Genomic DNA, 15,922 nt, shown 5'->3' on the forward strand with positions numbered 1-15,922 from the left:
GTGCATTTTTTGAACTTTATGAATTTCTTGTTTAATTTTTTCTGGACTATTAGGGTAAATACATATACCTTATAAGGAATGTAATATTTTACAAAAAAGTGGAGTGTGAAATTCAGGATGTTTTTCTGGAAATTAGAGGATAATTTTTATTTAATAATAATGTGGTCAAGAAATTAATTAAGATGAAGTGAATCTCATTTACTATATAATAATTAAATCTTTAATCACATTTTCTGTCAGAACATTGATTTGAGTGCTATTTTCTGCCATTCTTAGAATTGTCACTGTCACATTCAAACAAATATAAAATTCAGCTGTCATTCTAACAAGTAAAAACAAAAAAAGTAAATATATTTTTGTGTCTTGTTTGAAATGGAGTATAAAATAGAATTTTTTTTTAATAGATTATCGTAATTTGATTTGTTTACTTAAAACTGAAATGCATTTAAAAGGGTTGCTATCATTTTTGTGCCAATTTTCAGGAGTTACAAAAATCTGAGATTTTATGAAGTCTGAAAAATTGTTAGGAAAGTAGTAAAATTTTCCTGTTTACCGATACTCAGAGTGATACCCTGGTTATCAGGGGTCTAACATGTGTATCAGGATCTTGGTCTGATATATACGCAAAAATCTTGTTCATGTATGAAAAAAAAATGGTTCATCATTAAATCAAACTTAATTAATGTAATAAATCTGATAAATCCTACATTATATTCATTCAAATTTCAAATTTTATGTTCAGTTATTTACCATTCATTAAGTTTTAATACTAGAGAGAAAAAGGCCTTTTACCTTTATTTATCTTTTTTGACATGATCTTTCTTTGCTAATTGATCAGCAAATTATCTTCATCTTGATTTTTTGAAACTTTCCTTTAGAAATCTTATTTATTTTATGATCACCCTCAGAGGATGAAAATGGAATATGCAATTTAACTGAGTCATCAGTAAATTCTAATCTCAACATTCAAGTATTATTCCTCAGCTCTACAAAATTATATTTCTATATCCCACGCACAAGCTTCCTGCTTATGTGGTGATATCAAGCCAAAAAATAAATAAATCAATAGTAATGAATTCCTTAGGTAGCTATTTTCTTTAATCAAGTTGTTGAATTATCTTTCTATGAATAGTCTTCAATCTTATAAAATCCTTTTTATACAGCTCTCACATAATTATTATTTAGATGTCGCCTGACCACTTTAGATAGTAAGTGATAATCATATTATTGATGATGTTCCTTTAGTAAAATTTTTGGGTTCTATCTTAAATGTTATTTAAACTGGTTTAATACTTTCGTATTTTTCTAATAAAATTAGTTTAAATTTATATTTTCTTAGGATGTATTTACAGTTAAGATAATTCTATGCAAAACAAATATACGTGAATATATTTCTTATATACGTGTATTTGCTGTTCTTCTTATTTTGGATTATTTTTATTTATATTAATTTGACTGTAATACCACTTTGTAATGGTTTTTAGTTATAATATTTATTATTTTACAAACAGATATACTGATTTATCATTATAATTAAATTCGTTTTTTTATTACCCATTTTAATTCCTTCTGTCCTGTTTAGTAATATTTTATTTTTCATTATATTTTCAGGGAATTCTTTGGAACTGTTAGTCCTTACGCTGACCTACTTGGTATATTATACACACCACAAACTTTATTTGATTTTGACATAGGCAAAGGAATAAAAAAGAAGGAGACAGATTTTATTAGGCCATTGGAATTAACTTTATATGAGGTAATTTTAAGCAGTGTATCTAAAGTGTTATTTTTATATTTTAAACTTATTATTAACATTATTAAAACATTATCAAATAAAATATTTTTATTATAAAAAGTGTAAATGAATGTTAAAATGGAGGAAAGCTGGCCTTTTTTTATTTTATTGGGGATTAATAAATAACTTTTTTAATGATTGTGATATATATATATAAGAAATATATTAATGTTTCTTATTATTAATATTTTATGACTTTAAAGAATGAGTTTTTAAACCATAGTGCTCTCTGATTATGTAGTTCTCTGTTATAGCACAGATAAATCATGTCTCCCACCTTTTCATAAGTTATTTTTGTACAAGAAAATCTTTTTATTACAGCTTTTTTTAGTTTAAAAAAGTAAATCCTCTTAATGGTTTAAAAATGTTAATTTTACATGACTTCTAAATGTTACAATGAATTTTTTCTTCCTTTAGTATAAAAGCATCTGTTAAAAAATAAGAATATATTGCTCATTTTTCCTTTTAGATAATGTTTTAGCATATCTTTGCATGATTTCTACCTTTTTTATTAACCAATAGGAAATTTAAAGCTAAGTTCCTTACGAAAAAGGTAACTGTATTGATTTAGGTTATTTTTCATGGCATAATTTATATATTCAACTTACAGTTAGTATTTTTTATGGTTGAATTTGCTATTTTGACAGAGTTTATCAATTTAAAACTAAATTCTTCCATTTCAATTGGACACAAATTAAAAAAACAGTTTGATCAAATCAAAAAATTGTTTGGAGAATTATGAAAAAATGTAAATTTCAAAACTGGTGGTTGAAATATTGAGTAATTTTTCTCATTAGAGAGGAAAATAACAAATATAGAAATTGAGAAGTTATTAAATCGTTTCTTTCAATTTGAAACTTTTATTATGTAAATGAATAAAGTTCAGTTACTCTTTTATTATTAAAATGTTAATTATTCTTAAATTCTCCATGTAGTACCTAATTAACTGTGTTACTTATTACCAAGCTATATACATACTGTTTTAATCACAGTGACAGATCTTGCCGCACTGAGTTAATTGTATTCACAATTAAGTGAATACACAAAAAGTGTATTTAAATGTTTCTCACAAAAATATTATTTAAATACTACAATATATGACAATATAAAAACTAGTCTAATATATATATTAAACAATTTTAAATGAGTTTATGTAGTGGATAAAGTCATTTCCTGTTGTAGTCTTGTTATGCATATAAATCTTGCCTTGACGTCCTTTTTGCACAATACAATCAAAGATTGCTATAGTTTTTTTCAAATATGTACATACATATATATATATATATATATATATCTAAACCTTAATTTTAAAAAAATTGGATGATCTATAAATTAATATGCTTTGACAAACTGACTAGTCAATAAAAAAATACTGCTCATAAACATCAGGGGCTTATTTCTTTTTAAAGTACTTTTCAATCTTTCACTTCTCACTTTTCATTTTTTTTTTAAGTAAGGGTTTAAAATGTAGAAAAGTGAAGACTATAAAGCAAAAAATAGGAAGTAAGGAGTTGTTTGTTTTGTAAAAGCTTTTTATACTTCTAATGTTTCAGATATATAAAAAGTGTTTTTTGCTCTGTTTTTTAAAAGGTTTTCTGACTTTTTCAGAATGAACTTCTCAAAATTTTGAGAAGTCTACCTTATGAGAATTAATGAAAGTTTGTGTGCAATTCTTCTAGTTTTTATGGTTACATGTAAACAACATGACAAAGTTAAAACAGATTCTTTGAGAAAACAAGAAACAATACCTTTGAAAGTAGCAGTTCTTAAGGCAATTTCTAATGAAAGAAACATTTTACTTGCAAAATTTTAAACAAAGTATAACATGTAAAAGATGAAGATTAAATCATAGATTTAATTCATGGAGATAACCACTTCCAATGAAACTTTAAGAAAAATTTTATGAAACAGGGTCATTTACAAATAAAAACAATTTGGCTAAATAATGGACAAAGTTTAAGAGTAAACATGAAAAGTTATCAAACAACTTGTATTCAAAAAAAAAAGAATGCAGAAACAACATGCAGATTTTTCCAAATTTTCATTTTTATCAACTCTACGAGTATTACTTCTCAGCTTTCAAAATTACTATTCAAAGAAGTAAAATGCAAAATGAAAAGTGAGAGTTAGAAGGTTTGTAAAACAGATCAAATATGCAAAGTGCATTTAAAAAATTTTAACCACCTTCACTTACAAATTTTGCTGAATGAAAAATGAGGAGTGAAAAGTTGAAAAGTATTTTCAAAAAAACAGGCCCTAGAATACTAGAGACCAGTATTATTAGAAACCAAAGAATTCTTTACAAACTAATCAGGTTGCCTGTTTTATATTGGTATCTTATTTACCTACTACCTTTTAAAATATGTGCCTTTAAGGACAAATATCTCAAAAATAGACAGAATACATAAAAATTTACTCTGTTCAGTTTTACAATGGTTGATAGCCATTAATAGTTTTTTGAACATGTAATTTGAGAGGATTTTTTGGTAGTAAGTGAAAAATGAATTTGTCTTTACTCTAAAGTAAAGCTCTAATGCTTTGATTCTAAAGAATTTTGTTATTTAGCTAATTATAAGCAAAGGAAATTCAAACCAAAATTTTAAGGTAACAGATGCACTTTGCTGTCTTTAGTTTAAATGAAATATTTTAATGAATTTATGATGACCAGTTATTTTATTTGCAGTTTTATTTACTGATATGCGATTGACAAGATGAAGAAAGGGAGTGCAATCCTTTCAGGCAACTAAATGTTACACTTGTAAGAAATCTACTAATTTTGTATCTAAAATGAATCCCATCCTCTCTACATAATAATCATAAAAATCTATACATTGTAATACTTTAGTTTTTGATTTGTAATGATATGCGAATTTGACTGTCTGTTTCTGTGATATTTATCCTCAACTTTATTTTTCCTCATGACTGTACGTAATGTTCAGTTGAATAGGAAATAAACGCTAAAAGTTACTACTTTACATTTAATCTATTACTCTATTCTACATTTACATTTTAATGTTACGATTTAACGTTATTACTCTACATTTAATCTTTGATAATCTATTCCTTTACACTTGTGATTTTTTCCAGTTAATAAGGTATCTTTCTAAGTAAGTTTCATTTAGCTCTCAAGTCTGAAAGCTAAGCTGAAAATAAATGTATTTGGCTTATTGATATCTATGTGAAATGGAAAATGATCTTCAAATATCATATTATGATTCAGTCCTATATATGGTTATGACTTGGAGAGAGGAAAGCATCCTATTACTACTGTTATCTGCTGATGACCGAGACATAATGAAGACATTTTATAGTTAGCCTTGTATAATTAAAATTAATTTTTTTTTATCTACTCTCTTTTATTCATGTTTAATGATTTTAGAGATCACGCTGGATCAGAACATTGATAAAATTTCAGCGTAAAATGGTTTATACAGTTTTTTTGTTGTGAATTTAACTTAGACGTGGGCATCTGAATCAAAAATATAATTATTTTATTTAATTCATTATATCAGTAAAATGTTAAAAAATAGCAAAAATTGTTAAAAAAGAATTCAGACTTGTATTTGCAAAACTGTGCTAGTATTGAGCAGAAAAATTTACTATATAATTTACATAATAAATTATACCATTAAAATACAAATGTTTTTTGGTAACTTAACATAACCACTTCTTACAATTTATGGTCATAATTTTGTTTTAAATATGATAAAAATAATTAAAGAAAAAATTTAAAAAATCTAATCTAATCTAATAAAAAAAGCTTTTATACGTGCTTCATTCACTTTATTTTTGCAAGAGATGGAAACAGTCAGACATATAGATTGTGTAATATGGAGAACCAGTTAGCCTCTTACAGTGAGTTTGCTTACTCCAATACAGGCATCTCATATATAATGCATGCATTACTATGTGTTTTGCTACCAAAACCATTTTATCTCCAATAGTTTTTATTATATAGACCTTCTGTAGGATGGGCATTTTAAAAACAAAAGAAAAAACAAATCCGTTTTATGCTACTGTTTACAAAGTATTTTTAACTAAATAAATCCAGAAATACAATGCCTACTAGCAACAACAAACACTTATACTTATTTTCAAATAGCATCTTATTCTTGAAGCTTATATATTATGATTGTTAAATTTTCGCTATATATTAGATTAAAAAAATAATCAATAAGAAACAAATGACAAAATATTAAAGAAAAAAAAACATTATAAATTATACTCTTCAACTGGCTTACCTTATTTCTAGAGCAAGTGGTCAGGTAGGTCAGATTCAGAAGAAAATGAATCTTCATTTAGATAATTTACAATGATCAACTGAATATCTTTGATTATGCCCAATTTCCACATATTCATTTCTTCTTCAGTGATGACATGCTTTATGCAATTCTTTTATTTTGCAGGAATAATTCAGAAAATCCCTTTGATTAGAATTTTTTTCATCCTTAATTTTAAAAGTTCTATTATTTAATGTTATGAAATCTTTAATGTCTATCCATATCTTTCAATTGGATTTATCTAACAATTTGTAAGAAGGGGTTTTCAGCATAAAACTGTTACTTGTTTTCTTGATTTTATTGATAATGTATGTGTTTCAGTTTTGCTTGTGCAAAGAAACTGTCTTCAGGAAATTCCATTTCAACATAGTCTCATCAGTAAAAACTGCCTTAACTATTAACCATTTATTTATTTTTGGTTTTGTCCAATTACTAGTAGGTAAAGTATCCACTCTTAGAGAATAGTGTATGGAGTATTGTACATTCAAGTGGGCATTGGGCTTCTTTTATGAAACCTTTTTTGTTAACAGTGTGTGTTTCCAATGACCCTCAGCCAGTACTCTGCTACTGGATGAACTCTCAATCCAGTAGAAAGACGTTCTTAAAAAGCATATTTGTTAGTTACAGGTAATGAATTTATCAACTTAAACCATGGATTTCATATGATTAGTATTGCATCATGTTTTGCCTAAATAATAAACTGTTTGTACTTCCTCGCAGAATGATTAATTTGTCTTAAATTATTTCTTTTCCAGATAATAATATCTTCTCTGTTAACTAGCATACTTTTATAGTTTCTTTTTCAAATTTGAAATTAAACTTCATTAATACTTTAAACTTAACCATTCCCATCAAATAAGTGATTTGCCATCGGTATCTACAATATTATGGGTGTAATATTTTCTTAAGTGTTCTAAAAAAAAAATTGTGATATTCTTCTCAATTTTTGTGTTTACAAATTTGTCCATAATATTATAGTTTTCTTTGTGACATTATTTTTAGCTGGAAAGTTAAAATTACTTCTTTCCATTGCTTAATAATGGTGTGCACATTCAGAATGTAAACAATAACTGAAGTTGCTACTTTATTGACAATATCATTTATATGGCATTACGGATTTTCTTCCTTTAAAGTCCATAATTTCACTGTAATTTTTTTAAAGGGATGACATATTTAAATCCTGTGAGTAATTTTATACACATTAATCTACCTAAATAGAAAAAATAGTTATGATTTCTATTGTAAACACAAAGTGAAAAATAAATAAATATATGTGCTTGTGTCTGCACAAGTGAAAGTAAAATTTAATATGAATAAATACACCTAACTTGATAGTATTAGATTACATTAGGCTGCACTGACTGACTGTGAACTGTTGAGTATTATGAGTTGATCATACAAACACATAATGCAGTAGGATTGCATATGACAGAATGCCCATGTATAAAGTTTTTACAATTTTTGCAAAAATATCCTAATTGTAGCATATTGTGTTTATAACAAAAAAATTATTAATATTTTATTCTTGTACAATGATGTGTGTGATGTTATGTTTTGCTTGAAACAAAACATGTCACACATCACTGTATTGTTATTTCAAATTAAACTTTATGAAATAAGATAGGGTGATATATTGATTTTTTAAAGTCAATACTTATAAGACCCATATTCCTCTGTACCAATATATTGTATTTTTTATCAATTAGTTTTAATCAAAAACCAACTTGAACAACCCAAGTACAGAATTACAAAGTAAATGAAATGACACTTACCTTATTTTTCTTTTCTTTATTCCAATTGCCCTTTCGTGGGATCCCGCACCATCAGTTGTATATAAATTATATAAAATTACATATCAAACATAATTTTTAAATTTTTAAAAACCAAACAGCAACAGTAATAATTGAAGAACATAAGAAAGGGAGTCTGACAAGAATGTTCCCTATCCCCGTTACTTTTTACATAGAACTAGCAGTTAATGATGTTGAAGAACAATTTAGATCTGAAGAAACAGTACAAGGTGAAAAGATAAAGATGCTATGATTTGCTGATGATATAGTAATTCTAGCTGAGAGTAAAAAGGATTTAGAAGGAACAATGAACGGATGAGGTTTTATGCAAGAACTACTACATGAAAATAAACAAGAAGAAAATTAAAGTAATGAAATGTAGTAGAAATAACGAAGTTGGACCACTGAATGTAAAAATAGGAAGAGAAAAGGATTACGGAGGTAGAAGAATTTTGTTATTTGGGAAGTAGAATTACCAAAGGTGGACGAAGCAGGAGCAAAATAAAATGCCGAATAGCACATGCGAAACGAGCCATTAGTCAGAAATATAATTTGTTTACATAAAAAATTAATTTAAATGTCAGGAAAAGGTGTTTGAAAGTATGTGTTTGGAGTGTAGCTTTATATGGAAGTGAAACTTGGATGATCGGAGTACCTGAGAAGAAAAGATTATAAGCTTTTGAAATATGATGCTATAGGAGAATGTTAAAAATCAGATGGGTGAATAAAGTGACAGATGAAGAGTTATTCCAGCAAATTGATGAAGAAAGAAGCATTTGGAAAAATATAGTTAAAAGAAGAGATAGACTTGTAGGTCACATATTAAGACATCCTGTACTAGTCGCTTTAATATTGGAGGGACAAGTAGAAGGAAAAAATTGTGCAGGCAGGCAAGGTTTGCAATATGTAAAACAAATTGTTAGGGATGGATGTATGATGTAGGGAGTATACCGAAATGAAACGACTAGCAGTAGACAAGGAATCTTGGAGCTTGGAGAGCTGCATCAAGCCAAAACCAATCAAATGACTGAAAACAAAAAAAAAATTTTGGTACTAACATCTAGAAAATTTATTTCTCTATTTATGTCAATTTCAAAAGTAAATTTCAAACTATTGTAATATGAATTAATTTTATTCAAAATTATTAAATGTTCATTGTGCATAATGGGGTTACTACAAAAACATCATCAACATACCTAGTCCATAATAGGGATATCATGTGTATGAATAATGCCATAAAATAATTTTATTTTCAAAATCCTGTAAATAAATCTCAGACATGATAGCTGATAATGGAAAACCCATTGGTAAAGTAAGGGTGATTTATATAAATAAAACAATCACAGGAACACAAAAAACTTGAACTCGTGTGGTTCCACACTATGTTCTGTCTTTTTGATTCCAGTTCATAATGGAGAATCTACATCACATCACAGGTTAGAATACTGTACGAAAATCCATCACCTCCCTGCTGCTACCTTTGTTTCAGCTCTGTGCAAATGCAATGTTTCATCTCTTTGTCCTGTCAACTCAACTCCTGGTTTGTTCATAGTTTGTATGTAGTTAGTTGTATACATATACATGTGTATATCAACTGCAGTAAAAAATAAAAAATAAAGTTATTAAAATAATATGTTATATCTTTAGTGATTTCAGTGCATGTAATTCTGTATATTAGTTGCTGTAATCTAACAAACAGTTGTAGTTGATCAGAAATGGTATGTTTGTCACACTTAAATGAGATAATCATCTTGAAGAATATGACATCCCATCATTACTTGGCAACTAAAAATGAAGTAGTTTTCCATTGCCTTTTCACTGAAATGAATTTTCTGTTGATTATAAAAATGCTCAGCCTAATGAAATGAGTAAGAGTATTCTTACAAGTGAGAACACTTTCAAGTTATGCACTCTTGCAAGTGAAGTTGAATACTTCATCAATCCATTTCACTGTTGATGGTTGTAGCTGGAAATAACTAATATGTCTGGGCTTTCTCCATACCACTTTATAAATCAGTCGTACTAAGTTTGCTAAAATTATACCAGAAAGAAATTATATTTTTTATGGATAAATGTATAAGTATGCATTTTTACTCTGTATAAGTAAAATATATTGGTCATTCAATAATTGTGAAAGACACAAATAGCTGTAAAGGCAAAACAGGTGGTAAGTGGGATATGATACTTTCAGAACAGTAAGTTGGTAACCCCATGATGACTTTTGATCAGCTGTTTGAGTAAAATTATTTTGTTTATAAACTTAAAATTTCATTTTACAATGGCAAGTCCTCTTAAGTTTGTGAATTAGTTGAACAGCATGCAATAATTAATCTTTTTGCTTTCTGAAGATAAAAAACTAATTAACATTTATTGTATGAACCACAAAAATCTTTACAAGTGGGTAGAAAAATTAAAAGATGGTTGAACTTCAGTGACTGATGAGCATCTTACTAGATGTCCAATTGAAGTTTCAACTCGAGCATTTAAAACTTGCATAAACTACTCTCTCATTCAAGAAGTAAGGATTATAATTGAGATTATAGCAGAAAAATTACAAATATTGGTAAAGTTAATGACATTAATACCAACAAGCTCAAGTACCATAAAAGAGGTGCGAAGAGAAAGTGCTCTAAAACAATCACTTTCTTCTTTTAGAAGAGAGTTGACAGGTCACCATAAGGAGATGAAACTTTGCATTTGCACAGAGCTGAAACAAAGGTATCAGCAGGAAGGTGATGGATTTTCATACAGTATTCTAACCTGTGATGAGATGTGGATTCTCCATTATGAACTGTAATCAAAAAGACAGAGCATGGATTGGAAGCGCACAAGTTCGTCTACCAAGAAAAAATTTCAAACCCTACCATCAACAGGAATAATCATGATGACAATCTTTTGGGTTGCAAAATGCTTGGTTTTTATTGATTTTATAGAAAATAAGTTAACAATAAACAGTACATACCATGTGACCTACTTTTCAAAAAAAAAGTCAGCAGTATTGAAAAAATACCTTGGATCTCAGCATCAAGACATCATTCTGCTTCATGATAATGTCGGGTCTCTAGAAATTAACAAATTCAATTGGGAAGTGCCAAATCAAATAAAGATCTCTTTGCAACAGGCATAAATAAGCTGATTCAGAGATGAGACAAGTGTATTAATGTTGCTGTTGATTATTTGAAAGTGAAAAAAATGTTTTTAAACTACTTAAGTAAATAGCAATTTGTGTCTTTAATTATTAAATAACCCTCTTATGTTCATGTTTGTTGCATTGTATCACATTTGTTCTATAATAATTATGAATAATTTTTCATAATTTTATTAAGTTTTTTAAGATTACAAGCAGGGCCATGTTAAAATTTCTATATCTTCCATAAGGAAAATTTCTTGATTTCTGTCTAGTTTTTGGATACTGGTAAATGATTCCTAGGCAATACATATTATCATTAGTGAATATTCAGTCATTTTTTATGTAATTCATTTTGAAACTAATAACTTTTTCAATATTTTAGGTGTATACTGGTGCAACAAAAAAAATGAAAATCCAGCACAGAGTATTTGTTGATGACTCTGAGGCAACCACAACTGTTTGTGAGAAAGTTTTAACAATTCCTATTAAGCCTGGTTTACCACCAGGTACTGAAATTGTATTTTCTGAAGCTGGAGATCAAGGACATTCTATTATACCTGGTTCGTTATTAATAAGTATATTCTTAGCAAAACATTTTTATAATAAACCAAAAAATAGTAAACGTTCAGTCAAAAAAAATTATGCAATAATTTTTATTTTACAATATATATATATATATATATATATATTAGATATGACCAAAAAAATAAAGAAATTTTTTAATTTGAAGCTGTCCTTTTACCAAGTTCATCATTTCTCTATGTATAATAATAATGTATAATGTATGATGGCAGCACTGTATAATGTGGTATATTAATATTTTCAGCCTTATTAGATACTTAGTTTAAATTTGGCAGCTGAGTAATTAGGTTGTATTTTATAACAAGTTATGATTTATTTTGATCGAAAATGACAAATCGAAGGATTTGCGTTAAATTTTGTGTTAAAATGGAATATTTTTAGATTTTTGGTGAGGATACTAACAGTTTTCAAGAGGGCTCCAAAATTGTTGAAGATAACAAAAGGATTGGGTATCATAACAATAATTGATGAAAATATTGATAAAATAAAAGAATGTTATCAATAATTGTCAAATCACTGCTAAAGAAGTTGCTAATGAGGTGGGGAAATCTCTTATAGCTCTTGTTTGACTGACATTTTGGGTACGAAGTGAGGTAGAAAAGTTTGTTCCAAAGCTTAAATTTTCAATAAAAGCAATATTTAAAAATAAATGGTTGAAAAATTGTTAGCTGACCTTCCTGATTGCTCAGAATTGCTGTCATAAAATGTGGGGTACAGTTATGATATTGAAATGAAGGTCTGACCCTGTTGATAAAGCTTCCTGAAAAACAAAGACTAAAGAAAGCATGCCAATTTAATCAAATGTTAAAATTTTCATTACTAATTTTTTTATTATCATCCATTATGGTTAATCTTTTCATAATACTGTATGATCACCAAACACCACATCTGGTAATATTGTTACTAGATCCTCCACATTCTCCTAATATGATGCTCTGCAACATTTTCTTGTTCCCACAGGTTAAGAAAATTTATTAAAAGGACAACGATTTATGACAAATGAAATTTAGAAAAAATTGTTTAGTGAACTTAAGGCTATACCAAAGGATGCTGTTCACAAATGATTTGAGGATTGGAAGAAACTTTGGCATAAATGTGTTGCATGTCTGAGAGACTACAATATCAGTATAGAAGAATAATTAAATTTTTCTTGATAATAATGAAAATTATGTTTATTTTTTATCACAACTTATATGTAATTTATAGGAGTAAATTTGAGAGATTTTGTTATCTGTGATTTAAAAATTGTGTGTCGCAAATGTTCTCCTCCTTCCAAATTGTTGCATTCTTTTAGATGTTACACAAAATTGTCCAAAACAGTTTGAAGAATACTGGTTGTGATATTGTTAATTTTGTGGCAGATTTTATCTTTCAGTTTTTTGTTGTGCGAGATCTGGTGGAAAAAACTCGACTTTTGAGATAGCCCCATAAAAAAAGTCATTGAGAGATCTGGGAAGTGAGGTGGCCATGAAATATCTCCAGACTGGGAGATTTATCTGGTAGAACATCTTTTTATGTTTGGGTTGAAACTCCACCTTTTTGTCGTCATTTCTCTGATTTGCTGATGCACTTCTCGATTTCCTTATATTTTGTGCCTTTTCCTTTTTTTTTTGTGTTTTCTCTTAGTCTTAACATGTTTCCTGAGTCCTCAATTAGAGTTATGCATTCAAAAATTCTGAACTTATCTTTCTTTACTATTTTTATTCTGTAGTTCCTTTTAAAATCCATAAACTCTGGTTGTATTTGATTTTTGTTATAGTATTTAACCTACAGTTAGTTCTTTTATACATTTACATGTATTTCTATATTACAGGTGTACTTTAAGTATTTGTCTACATCATACACAAGTGTCTCAGAGAAATGGAAAACTTTGGAAAGAATGTTGGTAGGTTGGGGGATAGGTAACACTGAATAACTTGCATAATTGTATAGCCACCACATTGCCATTTAGTTATGAACAATTAGATTGGTGCTGAATATGCTTTTATCATCATTTTACTAAAATTTTGATAATGTGGCAGCACGTAGATTTTTTTTACAATTATTTTAATAAGAACATCCTGATTGTGTTCCATCATCACATGCAATAAACAGTGGTTCCATTTTGGAGGGAAAGATTCAGCCTTAAAAACCCACTGGGTTGGTCTAGTGGTAAACGCGTCTGCAAATCAGCTGATTTCTAAGTCAAGAGTCACAACATTCAAATCTTAATAAAGGCAGTTACTTTTATATAGATTTGAATACTAGATCGTGGATATTGGTGTTCTTTGGTGGTTGGGTTTCAATGAACTACACATCTCAGGAGTGGTTGACCTGAGACTGTACAAGACTACACTTCATTTACACTCATACATATCCTCTGAAGTAATCCTGACGCTGGTTCCAGAGGCTAAACAGAAAAAGAAAAAAAAGTTCAGCTTTAAAAAGAAACCTGCAGGTAGTGTGTGAAGAATTTGTATGCCAAAACATATGGACATTACATGTTTCCATCATTTGAGTGTTTATAGGATATTGTTACTGAATTTACATTATCATTCATACAAGTTGCAGGTTGTCCAGGACATAAACCCATTGATCAATGCAATGAAAATTCTGTAATTTAATGCTAAAAAGATAAATGAAGATGATGAATTCATTAACAACCTCTGGATATCATATGAAAGCCTTGTAACTATGACAGCTTACACAAAGTGTTTATCAACCATATAATTTTGAGAAGTAGTAACATTTTTTGACCTCTAAGATCTCTTTATTTGGCTTTGTGACTTCTTGTAGGGTTGCCTTAAAAACAAATTTTATTGCATTCACAGCTAAAAGCCATTATACTCGTATGTGAACAAAATGTCAACATTCCCATTACAATTTGTCAAATTATGCTAATTGTTACTTGGAGACTATACAAACAATTTGTAAAAAAATGGGCTCACTTTCGAGATGTCATACTCAAGAAAAAAATTTTGGGTGTGGCCTTCTTATTTAGATGGCATAGTTTGTACTATTAAATTACATAAATAAATTTATCATTTTATCAAAAATATTTGTTTCTCAATTTCCTTGAGACGTGTGTGTGTGTGTGTGTATGTATATATATATATATATATACATACACATTTATATATACACATTTTTATATGTACATTACATGTACTATATACATACACATTTATATATACACATTTTTATATATATATATATATATATATATGGCAGATTCAGTTTTAACAGAAGTTATTACTGTATTACCTTTTTTTGTTATTTCCATTTGAAAGACAAATCATGACTTTGTCAAAGCCAGATAAATGGTTAGTATTTTGCAAATGTCATTTCATTTTTCAGGCGATGTTGTGTTTGTAACTGAAGATATACCTCATGAAAAATATAGCAGAGTTGGTACTGATATGAAAACTGTTAAAGAAGTAACATTAAAAGAAGCTCTCACAGGAGTAAAATTTAATTTAGAAACTTTAGATCATCGAATTCTTCATATTAATATCACTCAGGTAGTAACGTAAGTACTACCATTTTTTAAAGCAGTCATCATAGGTTTTCTTTATTATTAAGAATAAGCGAACTTTGCAGTTCTAGTTTCCTTAATAGTAATTTTGTCTAGCATTATAAAGTGCTGCAAATATTGTTATTCTTATGGTTTGTCAATGATTAGTATATATAATTAGTAAATTGTTTAACATCTTTTTTTTTTTACTGTACTTTAATTTTAATGGATTTGTTTGTTATTATTAATTATTATCCATATTACTCCTGTATTACTGAATTTGTTTTTTTTTGTATGGTATCTGTGACTTGTTTTTTGAAAGTTCTTTCCAACTTCTCACTTCTCACTTTTTATTCTATAGAATTTGTAAAATGGAGAGTGGTGATTTTTTAATGCACTTTTTACATTTTTGATCAGTTTTGTGAACATTTTTAACATTTAATTTTTTACTTTGGACTATTTAGTTCTTTGAATAGGAAAAGTAACAGAGTTGTTAAAAATGAAAAGTTGAAAAAAATCTGCACGTGCTTCTGCATTCTGTTTTTTGAAAACTAGTTGTCTGGTAACTTTTCATGTTTGCTCTTAAACTATGTTCATTATTTGGCAAAGTTGTTTTTATTTGCAAATTACCCTATTACATAATATTTTTCTTAAAGTTTCATCAGAAGCGGTTATCTCATTTTAAAAGTTATTCATAAAATCCATGATTTAATTTTCAACTCTTAAGAGTTATAAATTATATTTATACTTTAGTAATAATACTTGGATTTTAAATTTTCAAAATGAAATGTTCCTTTCAATAGTAATGAGCTTAAGAACTGCTACTTTCAAGGCTACACATAAGCATTATGT

General features: G+C 27.9%; 1 protein-coding gene across 1 annotated transcript in view; it reads left to right on the plus strand.

The window, feature by feature from the left end:
• Nucleotides 1-15,922, plus strand: part of LOC142321166 (dnaJ homolog subfamily B member 13-like) — a 43,788-nt gene that overhangs the window by 20,718 nt on the left and 7,148 nt on the right. The window contains exons 3-5 of the mRNA XM_075359161.1: nucleotides 1,612-1,756; nucleotides 11,378-11,555; nucleotides 14,914-15,085. Coding sequence (XP_075215276.1) covers nucleotides 1,612-1,756; nucleotides 11,378-11,555; nucleotides 14,914-15,085 — 495 coding nt within the window. The remainder of the gene's footprint in view (nucleotides 1-1,611; nucleotides 1,757-11,377; nucleotides 11,556-14,913; nucleotides 15,086-15,922) is intronic.

This window comes from Lycorma delicatula, chromosome 3, assembly GCF_047948215.1.
Source record: "Lycorma delicatula isolate Av1 chromosome 3, ASM4794821v1, whole genome shotgun sequence".
Classification (NCBI taxonomy): Eukaryota; Metazoa; Arthropoda; class Insecta; order Hemiptera; family Fulgoridae; genus Lycorma; species Lycorma delicatula.